Genomic DNA, 15,522 nt, shown 5'->3' with positions numbered 1-15,522 from the left:
TTGATTTGTATAACTTTATTTGATTAAATGTATTTCACTTTAAAGGCAAGAACCCAAACAATTCAAAACCATTTTGTTTATTGGGCCAACTCGATTGACAAGATAGCATAAACAAGCTTTTGAAATACATGCTGGTTTTCCTTCCCCAACAGAATTTGGGATAAAGCAGGAGTCTAGTGGCACCTTTAAGACCAACCAAGTTTTATTCAGAACGTAAGCTTTCATGTGCTCTCTAAGCACACTTCATCAGACGAGGGGATCAGGTATAGTGGGCTGAAATACATGCAGTTTGTTGATTAAGAGGGCAAACTGACTGTGATCACATGGTAAAACAGTGTGGCTTGGCCATTTGGTCTGGATAGCCATAAAAGGTAATAAAATTTCCTGCCAGTTGGTGTTTTTGCAAATCTAGGTAAATCACAAAAGGACATGTATTTCCTTGTTGTAGTCCACCTAATTTACTTATCAACATTAGTCTATACATTATAAACATCATTGTAGTCTGCCATTAGAAAACAAGAATACATAAAATGAAAATGGGTTAAGTATATGTAATGAGATAAATTGCCAATATCCCTTATTTGAGTATGTCAATATAAAACATTATTCTGATACACTATTGTAAAAGAGAAATACATTGGAATACTGTGGGTGTATAGCTATACGCACTGAGAGTGGGTTTAACATACGTCATGAGAAAAAAACCAATATCCCTGTTCAGTCCTGGGAGGTGTTTGTTCCAAGTTTCATAATAATTTGTAATTCAGCAATTTCTCTCTCCATTCGGTTCTTGAAGTTCCTTTGCAGTAAAACAGCTACCTTGTCACCCATTGAATGCTTTGGAAGGTTAAAGTGTTCTCCCACAGATTTCTCAGTTCTGTAATTCCTAATGTCAGATTTGTGTCCATTTATCCTTTGGCGTAGGGTTTGTCCTGTTTGCCCTATGTAGAGAACTGAAGAGCATTGTTGGCATTTAATGGCATATATAATGTTGGGAGGATGAACAAGTGAATGAGATGGTGTAGTTAAGGCTGTTAGGCCCAGTGATTGTGTTGTCTGGGTGTATGTGGCAGCAAAGTTGGCATTTGGGTTTATTGCAAGCTCTGGTACTGGTGTCCATGCTCAGATGAGATGCTGTATTGTTGTGGGTGAGGAGTTGTTTGAGATTGGGGGGCTGTCCGTGTGCAAGAAAAGGTTTACCCCCCAGTATTTTTGAAAGAGAGCTGTCACTGTCCAATAGAGGTTGTAAGTTGTTGATGATACATTGAACTGTTTTAAGCTGAGAGTTGTGTGTGACCACTAGTGGTGTTCTGTTATTATCTCTTTTGGGTTTGTCTTGTAACAGGTTTTCTGTGGGTATCATTCTGGCTTTGTTAATCTGTGTGCTGTCTTCATCAGGTGGGTACTTTAGTTCCAAAAAGGTTTGTTGTAGATCCATCAGGTGAGAATCTCTGTCAGTAGGATTGGAGCAAGTGCGGCTGTAGCGTAGAGCCTGGCTGTATACAGTGGATTGTTTGGTATGTTTGGGATGGTAGCTGGAGGCATGGGGGTATGTTTGTCGGTCAGTAGGTTTCCGGTGTAAGGTGATGTCAATGCATCCATTGTTTATTTTTACAGTGGTGTCCAGAAAATGTATTTCTTGCATAGACTGGTTCATTGTCAGGTTGATGGTAGGGTGAAAGTCATTGAAAGCCTGGTGGAATGGCTTCTTTACCATGTGTCCAGACCATAAAGATGTCATCAATGTAATGCAGGTATAAGATAGATATGAGTGGGTGGGAGTCTAGAAAGCGCTGCTCCAAGTCAGCCATAAAGATGTTAGCATATTGTGGGGCCATGCGGGTGGCCATGGCTGTACCGTTGATCTGTGGGAAAAGTTCATTGCCAAATCTGGAGTAGTTATGGGTGAGAACAAAATGGCACAGTTTGGTGGCAAAGTCAGCTATGTTTTTATCAGAGATTATATTACTTACAATTTGTAATCCATCTTGGTGTGGGATGTTGGTATACAAAGATTCCACATCCATGGTGGCTAAGATAGTATTCTCTGGAAAGTTGTTCAAAGATTGTATTTTCCTCAGAAAATCTGTAGTGTCACAAACATAACTGGGGGCATAGGGTCTTAGAATAGAGTCCATATATCCAGATACCCCCTCAGTGATAGTGCCTATCCCCGACACAATGGGATGTCCCGGGTTGCCTGGTTTGTGTATTTTGGGTAGAAGATAAAAAGTACCTGGTCGAGGTTCCTGTGATATGTCTGACAGAATCTGTTCCTGAATGCTCAGTGGTAATTCTTTTGTAATCTTGTTCAATTATTTTTTATATTCCTGTGTGGGGTCTGAGTCCAGTGGTTTGTAAAATGAAGTATTTGAGAGTTGTTTTTGAGCCTCCTTGATGTTGTCTGATGTGTTCGTGATGACAACAGCTCCTCCTTTGTCTGCCTCTTTAATTGTAATATCCATATTGTTCCTGAGACTGTCTATGAATCTGGGATATCATGAAAGCTTCCTTCGCTATACAAATAAATCTAGTTCTTACAAGTAGGAGAGATTCAGATGTTGGTCTGAATCAGCAGAACAAAGTTTGAGTCCAGTGGCACCTTTAAGACCAACAAACTTTTATTCAAACCCCTTCTCTTGAAAAACCTGTACTTGTCTTGAGTTTTTAACTGACTCTTAAGGCAGTTTCTAACTGGACCAAACCAGGGATCTGTGCATTTTTCAGAGATATCATGCTTTTAGACTGGCTAGGAAAAATCCTTCTCTCTCTCTAAAAGAGCTATCCCCTTTCCTTGACCTGAATGGGAGTCTCTATCTATCTACACACTCATCCTTGCCCTTTAGCCGTTTGTACAGCACTGCTAAGCTTCTAAAAGTGCAGTCTGTCACAATAGCCTTCCATAGAAGTATTCCCTTCACAGATAGAACTAGTGGGTCAAGGAGGAGACTAGACTAGAATCCTTCTTCCTGACATCTATTGCATATGTGCTGAACTTTTCTTGGACAGAGGAACATTGTCAGGTGAGCTCTGACATGCAGCCTTGAAGTGGTACCATTGAGAAATAGGTATACCCTCTGGCCCCTCCCCCTCTGCTATTTGTGAGAATTAGGTCAAACTCTAATAAAAGCCAACATGAGAATCATTTAGGGATCTTCTCTGTCTGTGGTTAGATTCAACAGGGGCCTTTTCTACATATATGTTTTGCCTTATCTTGGTTTTCTTCCAGCATTGTTGTTTTCAGGAAGAGCATCCATGTGATGGTATACTCTGATCTGCGCATTCTATTTCAGTGTGTCTCCTCCTCCTTGCTGTGATCTTTCTCAAACCTGGTTTGTTACAATATTTTTTGAAAGATCAGTCAGAGTGCTTTTGCACAGCAACTGGATGGGAAAGTGTGCAGTTTTGCGAGCCCTGCCCAACATCAGTATCATTTTGCATGCTTCAGCCCCACAGCTGCCCTTCCCTGCTTCTCCACCAGAGGGATTTTATTAGACTTTAAAAAAAAATAGTAAGACACATTTTTATAACAGTCTTTTGCAACATTGTGAAACTGCCCCGACTATCATAAAAATAAAACAAGTTTCTACCCCTTTTCTTTGCAGAGGTATCAGGCAAAACATTTGGTCTGCAGTTTTCCCCTTATAACTCTGCAAAGAAACATTTTAAAATTTAAAGCTGTAAATTCCCCTTATAACTCTGCAAAGAAACATTTTAAAATTTAAAGCTGTAAAAGCATTGTTGCAATATATTGGTATAAGATTATAGCACTGTAGTGACCTGTCAATTACAGTTTTTCTGAAAGCCTAAAAAAAGGCCTCTGGCATGTAAGTGGGGGAAATAATAGCTGTGGGGGTGGGGCTAAGGCAAGGAAGGTGTTAGGAAAACTTGTGTGGTTGCTTTGTTGCCATTGCAAATGCCTCTGAATGACCACTGGTAACACAGGCAGGCCAGAAGGGAATCCTAAAACTGGCAACAGTTCTTTAGCATTTGCTCAAGCACTAAATGCAGTAGGAGAGGAAATAACCAGTACATAAAGCAATCTCCACTCACACTGAAGAGATGAAACAGAGTGTAGCTGGTTAGAAGTGTCTAAGAAACAACAGCTTTTAAAGTGTACTGTGGTTTAAATATAGCATACCATCTCTAAACACCTTGCAGAAAGCAGCTATCAGGTACGTTTTGCACTTGTGGGGGATTTCAAGGAACATTTTTACAAGCATGACACACTTTGCAAAGGAGCCAGTTCTGGCTGATAGAATGCTATTTTAGCTTCTACTCCTGAGAAAAAAAACCTTGTTTCCAAGTAATGTTGCCAAATGTGCAGTGCACACATGAACATCCATGAAGCTGCCCTGTACTGAATCAGACTATTGGTCTATCATGGTCAGTACCGTCAATCAAGAATAGCTGTGGTTCTTCAGGGTTTCAGGCAGAGGTCTTTCACATCCCATATTATCTGATCCTTTTATAGCTGGAGATGCCAGGAAATGAACCTAAGACCTTCTACATGCAAAGGAGAAGTTCTTCCCCTGAGCCGCAGCCTTTCCCCAAGCCACAACTCCTCCCTGATGTCATATGAAGGAATACACAAGTTCTGCTCTTGCATACAGGCTATAATCTTTCTTATGTCTTTTACAGTCCCCGAATGAACATGATACAAAGGGGCTTATGAAGAACAAGTGAGCTTGAGGTAAGGTAAAGCTCAGCCAATCAGAGTACATCAGGATGCAAATCTCCTAGAATGAGTTTGGCTCAGAGAGTCCATATTAGACTTACTTATTTTGGAGATCAGAACATAAGGGAAGCCACGTTGGATCAGGCCAATGGCCTATCCAGTCCAAACTCTGGCCAAAAAACCAGATGCCATCAGGAGGTCCATCAGAGGGGCCAGGACTATAGGGCCAGCAATAGGGGATGTTTCATCCTGTGCATTTGGCTGTGTGAAGATTTAGCAAAATATAAGGTTCAAGCTGATCTGATCTGGAAAGTCCAGGCTAGCCAGACCTTGTCAGATCTCAGAAGCTAAGCAGAATCAGCCCTGGTAGTTAGTACTTGGATGGGAGACAACCAGGGAAGTCCAGGGTTGCTATGCAGAGGCAGGCATGGCAAACTACCTCAGTCTCTTGCCTTGAAAACCCTATGGGGTCTCCATAAGTCGGCTGCAACTTGACAGCACTTTAAAAGCACAAGATGCAGGGTAGACATGTGACCTTCCAAGTCAGAAGGACAAGGGAGGAAGGCTAGTCTCCTGGCAAGTGTGCTTCTGTTTGCCCCGGCTTCTCTGCCTGAACTCTAAAGCATAATTTAAAAGCAAAGGAGCTGGACCAAGGGAGCTGCAAACCAGGACTGGGGGGTTAGGCTTGCAGATCTGAGAAGTTATGCACTCCTGGGAAGTGTGGAAGTACCCCATAAAGGCTGATTGCGCTGGGGAAAAGTCAGATTCCAGCTTGAGCAGGCATGGTGAAGGTGAAAGAATGAAGGTGCTTCTGGTCCCACAGATTTTGCATTGTGCATGTGTGTGAATGATCCTATTACATGGGGATGAGCGGGTACCTGGGAGGGGAAAAGTTAAAGCCTAATACTTTAAGCCACAGCCTGATAAGAGTGAGCCCCAAATTGAGTGAGGTGGAGATCTGTTCTGGTTGGCTAGAATCAGTCCCTTCCTCTGACTCAGCATTTGTCTTTCTTTCAGTGCTTCCTATTCAAGGCCAGCCTTATAAAACTCCTTTATAAAACTGCTGCCTTATTTGCACACCCAGCTTTATGGTTTCCAGACAGAATCTGCAGCTTGGAAGATATGTTGCAGTTGTGTGTCTTCAAAACAGAAGCTTTGCAGAGGGCAGAACCTGCTCTTGGGTTGGCTATACAACAAGAACTGACCATGTCCCCCGTGCCATGGTGTCCATCGCTTACTTCTCTCTGGTCTTTGACCCGGCAATATAACCACTACCTGTCCTGAATAAATGTGCAATTAGCCATCACAATAAAACAATTTATGTGGAAAACCTGGAAGGCCCTTTTAAGTCATCACTGCTCACTGGTCTACTTTACTCTTAAGTGCTTCCTTATGCAGTATCATCTGCTTGTTGATGATGAATGACTCCCCTAAGGCTTGAGTGGTTGCATGTAGGAGCTGAACCCCACAAGTTAACACCAGAGGGATAGAGCAGAAGTCACACAGAATTGCACTTTCCTGGGAGATGGGGGAGGGAGACGAACCATCACAAACAAAGATTCAAGAACAGGTGGTTGCAAAGGCCACAGAGAGTTGTAACAAGGTTGTGTTCCCCCTTCATTTGGGCAGATTGTCAGTTAGGGCAAATAGATTTAGAGTTAAGGAAGTTTGATGGAGAATTACACATAGGGGGAAAAAACAAATTCAGTGAATAAGCCATCACGGAGACTGCACAGGTAATAGGGGACAGCTTGAAAAATGAGGGTGAAATCAGATTTTGTGCCTGTCATCTGGGACACAGGAGGTATGAACTGGGATGGTGGGAGGTGCCTGGCATTTCTTGTCCTTGGCATAAGCAGACTAAGAGTTCTTGTGAGTTAAAGGCAGGTGCATAACAACTTCCATTGTAGCCCTTTCTAGACAAGGTTGGAAACTTAGGCCGTTTTCGCACTCACGTTTTACTGGCGCCACGACCCTCCTGACGCCGGCGAATCTGCATGGATTTCACACCAGAAGCGCCGGCGCACCCAGAAGCGCCGGCTACTTCCGTCGCTAAGCCAGCGCAAACGCAAATCGCAAAGATGCAGGAAAACGTTTGCGCTGGCTTAGCGACGGAAGTAGCCGGCGCTTCTGGGTGCGCCGGCGCTTCTGGTGTGAAATCCATGCAGATTCGCCGGCGTCAGGAGGGTCGTGGCGCCAGTAAAACGTGAGTGCGAAAACACCCTTAGTGTGTGAGCTCTGTCCTCAACCAATGCATTAACACAAGAATGTGTGTACAGCACTCTCTTTGTCAATGTGAATCCAAGGCTGGGGGTGTGTGTGGCATTCCCCCCATGTGCATTCATTCCAGCCCCTTCAGACATCTGCTGAGAGCTTGGGGCTCCATACCATGTGTGCTCTTTCTGCATTTCAGAGGCTTTGATATTAAGCAGTGTTCAGAAAAGCAGCTCAGTCAGTTCAATTTTTTTCTTTTGGCTCAGCTGCTTTCTGGGCATTTTTACAGGTGACATTATGGATGCTTTTCAGTCTGGAATATGGCTCTTGTGAACAATGGGAGATAGAAAGCAGGAGATAGCCCTTCTGAAATGGAATAAACATTCTGATTCATGTCACTTTTTCATTTTGTTTGCAGACAATGGAAAAAATGCAAACACTAGTCTGAGTGATTAGTGAATATGGCCATTTGGATACATTGCCAGGATTTGCTCCCTGGCTCAAACAGCTCTATGTTCACATCCTGCTGTGCTGTGTTGATTTTCACCTGAGGCGCTTCTGGACTCTCAGAGAGGCCTCTGAACCTATTTGGGATGCCCAAATGAAGCTAATTGTGATTGGGGAAATGAAATATTCCCAACATGTGCATCACTTCAGTAGCAGAACAAACAGTTGAATCTGACACAGTGATGAGAAAAGGCTGTTTTGCCACTATCATGTGGAAGGCACATCATGCTTGACTCCACAACCTATCACATCCTCACAGCAATCACCTTAAGAGTGTGGCTTCTGTGTCATTTTGGTCAGCAGGTGGCACCATAGCACCAACTTCCAACAGGGGTTGGAGTTGCCCCTGTCTGTTGCCAGCCACTCCACACAGAAAAATGTGTTCAGTAGGTACAATCTTCCAACATTTAGAAATTATTGGGAGGAGGAAGTGGGCAGGAAGGTTCTGGGTTGGGTTTTTTTTAAATGCTATTTATCTTTTGTGGGTTTTTTGTTTTCCTGCCCCTGTTGGACCCTTGTGAGGTCATCACCACTCATTTCATTTGACAAAAATGAGCAGAAGGTTAAAGCCATAGGTGAAGGCTCTGACCTCCTCCCCCAAATAGAGTAGCATTCCCTCAGGAGTCACCTTCGCAGGGCAGAAGGGCAGGAAGAAAAATCTGGTAGAGCTTTGCTGAAAATAAGCTTTAATTTATGGGTAACCCTGCCCTAAGGTCTGTGAACACCTTCACAAATCCAAACTGGTATTTTATTTTCAGCCAATAGGGCAGTCCTATGCATTCCACAAACTGTTCATAGTGCAACTCAAAAAGCTTTTGGGATACAAGGAAGGAAGCAAATTCTCTAGGGTGGCTCCTTGATGGGGAAGGGTTTTGCTTTTCCCAGGCAAACACCGGGTGATACTGTGCTAAAATGAAATCTATATTTGCTGTACAGAAATGGCATTGATAGATAGTGTAGTTACACACAAAAACAAAACCCAAGTTCTTTATTGAGTCTCCATTTCCATCTTAACTCCAAAAGGTAGAGTCAGAATTATTATATCTATCAGTGAATTTAATTGGACTTTTGTATATTAAAAATAGTAAAGAGTCTTATTGTAAAAATTATTTTTGAAGAGCATAGTATAATATTCTTCCTATTTGCACCTGAAAACTGAATGAGAGCAGTTTTTAGAAGTAACTATCTACCTGAAAAATGGAGTGTGCAAAGAAAGTTTCCTGCCTGTGTATGGCTTCAGATGAGGAGTGGGGTGGGTTGACAGGCCAAGAGCCGTGAAGGGGAGTGTGGGTAGGCCGAGCAGAGAGGGGAAGATGGCTAAGCCAGCAGCAAAGACTTGGAAGAAAGGCAGGCAGAGCAGCAAAGGGGGGGGGGTAAAATTGTGTGGAGGAGGATGTGCAGGGAGAGCAGAGAGGTGAGTGGGCTGGCCAAGTGGTAAGATGAGGGGTGCAGACAAAAAGAAGGCAAGGGGGAGGAAGGGACCAGCAGGGACTCATTTGCATATTAGGCCACACCTCCTGCTGCCAAGCCAGCTGGAACTGCGGTCCTGTGCGTTCCTGCTCAAAAAAAGCCATGGGGAGGAATATGGTGTGGAGGGAACAAGATGGGGGTGGGGAGAGGTAGAAGAGGGAAGAAAGGGTAGAGAAAGATAGTTCATGGTGTCAGAAGTCAGAGGAGAAAGCAGGGACCAGTGAGGGAATTTCCCTGTGAGTTTCTCATGGGCTCCAGCTTATGGCTTCTAAGAGTCATCAGGATTCCATTCTACTATTGTACAAACGGTTGGACAGTAATTTTGAAAACAAACCAGAGTTGTTGTAGTGTAGCTTCAGCTTTACTGTTTTTAGACAGTGTTACTGATGTAACAAACACGAATTTGGGCAGACTTCGGAGGATGGAAGACAGGAGGGCCTGGCATGACTTTCTCCATGGGGTCACAAAGAGTCGGACTTGACTGTGCAACTGAACAACAGCTTCAGCTTTATGTTACAAAGTGGAAGGTGTGTACACATTGACAAGGCATGCATTGATAGTGTAATGTTCAGTGTGCATTAGGACAGGGAAATTCCTGGAGAATTGTGGGTGCAGCTTGCATGGGCCAGAATTTTGGGAAGGGAGGGAGTCAGTGGGGATGTGATTCTGTAAAGTCCACCATCAAAAGCTGCCATTTTCTTGAGATCAGTTGTGATTCTAGAACTCCAGCCCCCACCTGGAGATTGGTAACCCTGTCTTCCTGACCTAATAAGAATATATCAGTATGACTGCAAAGAGGGACACGGGAATTATTTTATATGTGTGGAAAGACGATAGAGAATCCAGTTTCTGATAGGAAAAGACTGGAAATGAACTATTTCAATCAACACAGACTTGGAAGAAAGGAATCATATTGTCCTTGGATCTCATCATTCTTTTCACAGAGCAGGGAAAATGTTGCATAAGATTGGAAAATATGTTTAAATGTTTATATTTTTCCCAAAGATGAAGCTGTTCTTGCTTGATTAATATCCCTATCAAGGCTATTAGCACATAATAGTATCTCAGTTGAATTACAACATCAGTTTTCCTCCAGCTTTTTGATTAAATTTCATGGAAGAGAAGGGGGGGGGGGAGAAAGTATGGCTTTCAATCACACAACTAATTTGCAACTGCAGGCTTGCCATTGGTTGTGGAGAGGGTGCAGACCTTGTATGGTTTGATGAACAGGGAAACAATGTTGGCACTACAAACAAAGACATCAGCATGAGGGAGAGTCCCCGCTGAAGTGCATCAGGTACTTCACAGGTCAGAGCTGCCTTTCTGCAAATGAAGTCAGACACCTGTGCAGTGAATGAACCCATTTTAGATTCAGAAGGCTTCCTTCACCCTCAATAGCGACAAAGAGGCAGCATTCATGTATAACCTTATAAAAGAACTAGACTTACAGACTTCTAAATAGAAAGCCCTGCATGAAGATAAAACCCCTTGTTTGCTTAGTATGCTGCAAAGCACCTTCTTTTAAAACAATGGAAGTACGTAGCCATAAGGACTTGTATCTGATGTCAATGGCTTTGTCCACTGTGCTATGGGCCATAATGAAGTATATAAAAGTGACCTGACTTTCAGATGTAATCTCCTTTGATTGTCATTCTTTCTAAGGTAAAGCTAATGCCACAGATAACTTGGAAGGGATAAAGTACAAGGAAAGTTCTGGTCTGGATTAATTTATGGGGAAAGTCAGTGGTTTAAAAAAAACCCAGGCACCTTTTATATATTCAAGTATTTAGAGATCTAGCCCCTGCCAAATCAACCAGGTTGCCAGACTTGAAAATTTGGGGGTGGGTGGGTTTGGATATTCGCCTATTTGAGTTCAGGAGATTCTTACCTTTCTGACTGATCTTCCTGTAGCTGGTGGCACATAATGCTGAATTCCTACAGTTATCCCAAGTGTTTCAGATCCCTCGTAAGCTTGAATCCTAACAATGGGCTAGCACAGAATTCAATTCTGCATCTCTCCAAGTTGTTAGGCCTATTCTGAAACACAACCAGCCTCAAAGAGAACCACAAGACCTCTGTTTTAATTTTCTCCTATATAGATTAAACCCATTTGGTTTGCCTGCATCATCACAAAAAGAAATATTTCCAGTTAGTGTGGGCCAGACTATATATGATGCAAAGAAATGTATTTTACTTCAGAGAGTCGGACTGTACAAAACCTTCACCTTGACTTTTTAAAATTGTTTTCTTTCTCTCAGCCCAGAATAGGTGGTGGGTAGGAGTCAAACTTTACCCAGCTAGGCTAATTGCCTCCTGAACTGGAGTAAAGGCTCTAGCTGGAAGCTGATACCTAGCAGGGAAAAGAGTTCTGGGAGGTCTAAGATAGAAGATATTTTTATGGCGATTTCAGGAAAGGCTTCTTTGACCCACAGAGGTGGGCAAAACAGAGACAATAAAACCTCATGACATGGAAGGGAGGGGGCTTTTTTGGCTGATTGCATCTAGGATGAAGGAGCTCTTACTCCTGGACTCCTGCTAGTCACCATTGCCATTTGGAGGACTTCAGGCCTGAACAAAGACTCCAAGGTAACAAGAGGCTTTTAAAGCACTGCAATTTCATCCCCACGAGAATGGACTTGGTGGGAAAAATTCTGGAAACAGCACAGCTGGACTTTTTATCCCAGCTGTTGGCTGGGAAATCTAAGGAAGAAGCAAGAAAATATTGGATGAAATTTTATGCCTGGCTAGACACTCAAGACTCTTAAGATTCTCTGGTGTGAACTTATATCTTTTTCCTGTACTCTGTATTACAAGATTGCCTTTATTGGAATTGTCAATCTCAATAGATATTTTAACAAAAAGATTTATAATATAAAATATTAAAACGTTGATGATGCATAGTTTAGAGACAATAATATGTGACAATTTATGTATTTTAAGAAAGTATTGCAGATGTAGACTAGTATTCTTTGAAAGTATTTTTTTATGCAGACTAAGACTAATTTGTAATCTTATTTCCTATCCCTTCCTAATCCCTATCCCCAATTCCTTGAAACCAATAAAACTTTTAAAATGGATAAAACAGTGCAATTTCTAAATTAAAGAGCCTACATTAGAATAAGATCAGCTAGGGCATGTACAGAGCAAGGGACCAAGGAATTGTGTGTTTATGCCTTTCTTTTGGATCCCTTACTCTGGACATTTTCATAAATGTTTTATAATTTTAACGCTTATAGTTGTTGTCCTCCACTCTTCATAGAATCATACAGTTGGGAGGGACCTGCAGGGTCAACTCCCATACACAATGCAGGAAATTCACTACTCCCCCCACTCTGCACATCCCCAGTGACACCTGCTCCATGCCCAGAAGATGGCAAAACAGCAACAACCTTCAAGATTCCTGGCCAAACGGGCCTGGAAAAAAATTGCCACCTGACCCCAAAGTGGTGAACAGCATTTCCCTGGGTGTGGAAGAAGGGGTCATGAGAACTAAGCAATGATGCAACCCTTCCTGCCCTCCCTCTCATGATCTGCCTAAGTTCACAGAATTAGCATTGCTATCAGATAGCCATCTAGCCTCTGTTTAAAAACCTCCAAAGAAGGAGGGCCCACCACTTCCTGAGTAAGCCTGCTGAAATACACTATTTAAAACAAGCACCAGGAGAAGGGGGCAATCAATCAGTTGGCAAGCTGCTAATTCCCCAGTGGTGTGCAAGTGCAGTAAGTTGTCCCTGTGGTAGCCGGATGATGAATAGTGTGAGACACTGGCATAAGGTGGGGCCGTAGAGTGGCAATGCAGCGGAGGGAAGCTAGGAGTCTTGGTCCCTTCAGTGAATAATTCTGACAAAGCTCAGGTGGTGGCAGCAGGTGTACTGAAAGAGGGAAATAAAAACCCTCCAAGGGTTGGGAAAGCCAGAAAAGTGGTCCATTGCCTGGCAGAAATGTGGACAGACGCTGGTGCTCAGATGCCTTTAAGGGCAAGATAGGACAGGACCTATGGGTCATTGGGGCTGTTCTGACATATTTTGGAACCCATGACTAGATTCCATAATGTGTATTTTAGCACACATTATTCCTCCCATTGCTCAGAGTAATTGTGGTAGGAAAGGAGGAATTAATTATTCTCATCTGCATTTTTGCTCTGATTGAAAATATTCTCCTCCCCATGCAATTCATGGAAAAAGTGATACCTCTGTTGCCCTGCTTTTTGCAGTTAAATCATGCATTGTGGTACCTGATCATGGAGCCCCCAAAGTTACATGCAGTTTAGCCCTTAGTCTCCCTCTCTTTGAAGTTCCTTCAAGTCTTTTTATGCTATGTCTCATCCAAAGGACTTCCTCCATTTATTAGGTTCTTCACAATGAAAACTCAAAGATTACACCAGAGACAATTCAGAAAGCCTTGTCCACACAAGGACAAGGTTCAGTTGGCTGAACCAGATGGAAGCAGATTGAGATCCCATCACACCTAGGAATGAAAACTACTCAGCATGGCAGATTCACCTAGGGGAAAAACCCAGTTCTGGTAAGTTCATCACAATGAAAACAATCCAGCAGCCCGAGGTCTTGGGTGCCTCAGGTTGGATCTGGATCTGTTCTTCCTGCTGCAGGCACCCTCCAGTGACATTCCTCACACCCCTCCCTGTCCTCCCAAAGCAGCATTCCATGGAGATTAGTGGACTGCAAGGGGGGTGGAGGGGAAAGCAGGCAAGTTTTATTCTGATGATGGAAAATTTAGTCTGGGTCCAGCCCTCTGTCTATATTGGGGTTTTGCAGACCTGGCCAATGTGTCTGTGAGCAGCTTAACCATCCTATTTGAAAACAAAAGTCAGAGTCATAGCAAAGTTAATTACTTACACGCTATTTAGGAATGTCGAGCATAGTGACTTTTAGACAACACTGGAACTACCAGGAGGGTAACAAGCCTAAATGTCCAGTAAAATTAAAATATCATACATTATTATATTTATTTCTAAAAGAATATGTCAAATGTCAATAATACCCCACCAGGTTAATGTCTTACAGTGGCATCTTAAAGACTATTAAAGTTATTGTGGGATAAACTTTTTGGGCAAAAGAGGCCATTTAATCAGCTTAATGATTATTCCCTGTTGGCATACCACACCCACATATACCCAATACTGTGGGGGAGGGGAACGAAACAGTGGGGATAAAGGGCCATGAAATAAAAGAGGCACAGTCCATGACATTTCTATGCAAAGCTAAAATATATTACTGTGCTTGGAAATGTGAGATTTGCATAGAAATGTCACACACACATTGCATTTCATGGCCTTTTTACCTCGATGCTTACAATTTTTTCCTTCAGATCTCATTTGATGATATGGGTTTATGAAAATGTATGCCACAAGAAGTCCATTATTTTTAATACCTGTAACAAGATCCTTTTTTCATTGTCAAGCTATTACAGTTTAGAATAACTAAACATGACAATGAAAGATTAGGATTTCCTGTTGTTATTTTTTTAAATTTGAAGCAGGAGAGGGAAGAAAAGGCGGTAGGTTAGGGACATTTATTTCCCTGTGCAACTCTCCCCAGCTCCCCACCCCAATTTTATTAACTCTTTGAGGGTGGGAATCACAGCCTGTATACTTTTCAATGAGGGGTAAACAGCAGCTATAGATTGGGGAAAGTCAAATACCTGCCTCCAGCAGTGTGTCCCGCAAGCACCTTCCTCCCCACAGCAGATACAAATGAAACAAAACAGCAGGCTATCCTGATCCTGGATCTCCTACACCACATCTCCTTGTGCTTTAAAAGTACTTAACCTTGGCTGGACCACATGCAATGTTTTAACATTTTTCTCATGTGTTTTTAAGAGTAAATGATTAGTGCCCTAAACTGACTTCCCCCACACTCAGGTTCCAGTTGGCCTTGTGCAAGTATTTTTTTATTGTTAACTGATTACATGAGGAAAAAGAAGGACGTGGTTCATGAGAGTCATATCAAATTGAGCTTGTGGAGAATGTAAACAGTTTGCATCTGCCATGGACAGCTCTAAATGAGGAAAAGGCAGAATAGACACCCATCTTCTGCAGGTGAATAAAAGTGGAAGAGGAATGTCACTTGTGCCTTGTGCCTGGCCCTTTCTCTTTTTTGTTTGTTTGTTCATTAAGCCTCCAGTTAAGCTCTGCTTTGGAGGCTCCTGCCATGTGCTGCAAAGTGTGGAGAACTCTTGTGAGCTGTTGACTGTGGCATTTCATCTTGCCACTTCATTGTACAATGCAAAAAATTGCCCAGTGCCTGTATTTTCCATCATGCTGTTTGACTGGATTGCCAGGGCTGCTAAAGTGAACAGGAGCTGTTTGCATCCTGACCTCTTGGCTGTGTGTTCTATGGTGCCACTTTGTCAATATCTCACATGCTTTGTCTTTGCTTCACCCGAATCCTGTGCTTTTGACTTAGTGAAGGACAGACTGGTTGTTGTTTTTTGAGTCTCTGTCGCGCTCTCTCTCACATACACACCTTCTGAGCAACCAACACCATCCCTTGATTCTCAGCTCTGCATGAACTTTGCACTATGAAATCCAGATTTATACATATCCCATTGAGCAGAGGATGGCAAAGGAGGAGCCAGAATTGTATTAATTTTTTAAATACAAAATAGCATTTGTGGTCTTGTGGTTGAGATTT

The 15,522-nt window shown here is 42.7% G+C and overlaps 1 protein-coding gene across 1 annotated transcript in view; it reads left to right on the top strand.

The window, feature by feature from the left end:
- Nucleotides 1-6,009, top strand: part of MYBPH (myosin binding protein H) — a 37,708-nt gene extending 31,699 nt beyond the window's left edge. Inside the window, exons 10-11 of the mRNA XM_060231102.1 lie at nt 4,642-4,693; nt 5,696-6,009. Of these exons, the coding sequence (XP_060087085.1) occupies nt 4,642-4,652 (11 nt within the window). The 3' untranslated portion in view covers nt 4,653-4,693; nt 5,696-6,009. The remainder of the gene's footprint in view (nt 1-4,641; nt 4,694-5,695) is intronic.
- The last annotated feature ends 9,513 nt before the right edge of the window (nt 6,010-15,522 follow it).

The sequence above is a fragment of the Heteronotia binoei genome, chromosome 2 (genome assembly GCF_032191835.1).
Source record: "Heteronotia binoei isolate CCM8104 ecotype False Entrance Well chromosome 2, APGP_CSIRO_Hbin_v1, whole genome shotgun sequence".
Classification (NCBI taxonomy): domain Eukaryota; kingdom Metazoa; phylum Chordata; class Lepidosauria; order Squamata; family Gekkonidae; genus Heteronotia; species Heteronotia binoei.
The sequence above is the reverse complement of the archived record's forward strand: the minus strand, read 5'-3'. Positions and strand labels throughout refer to the sequence as shown.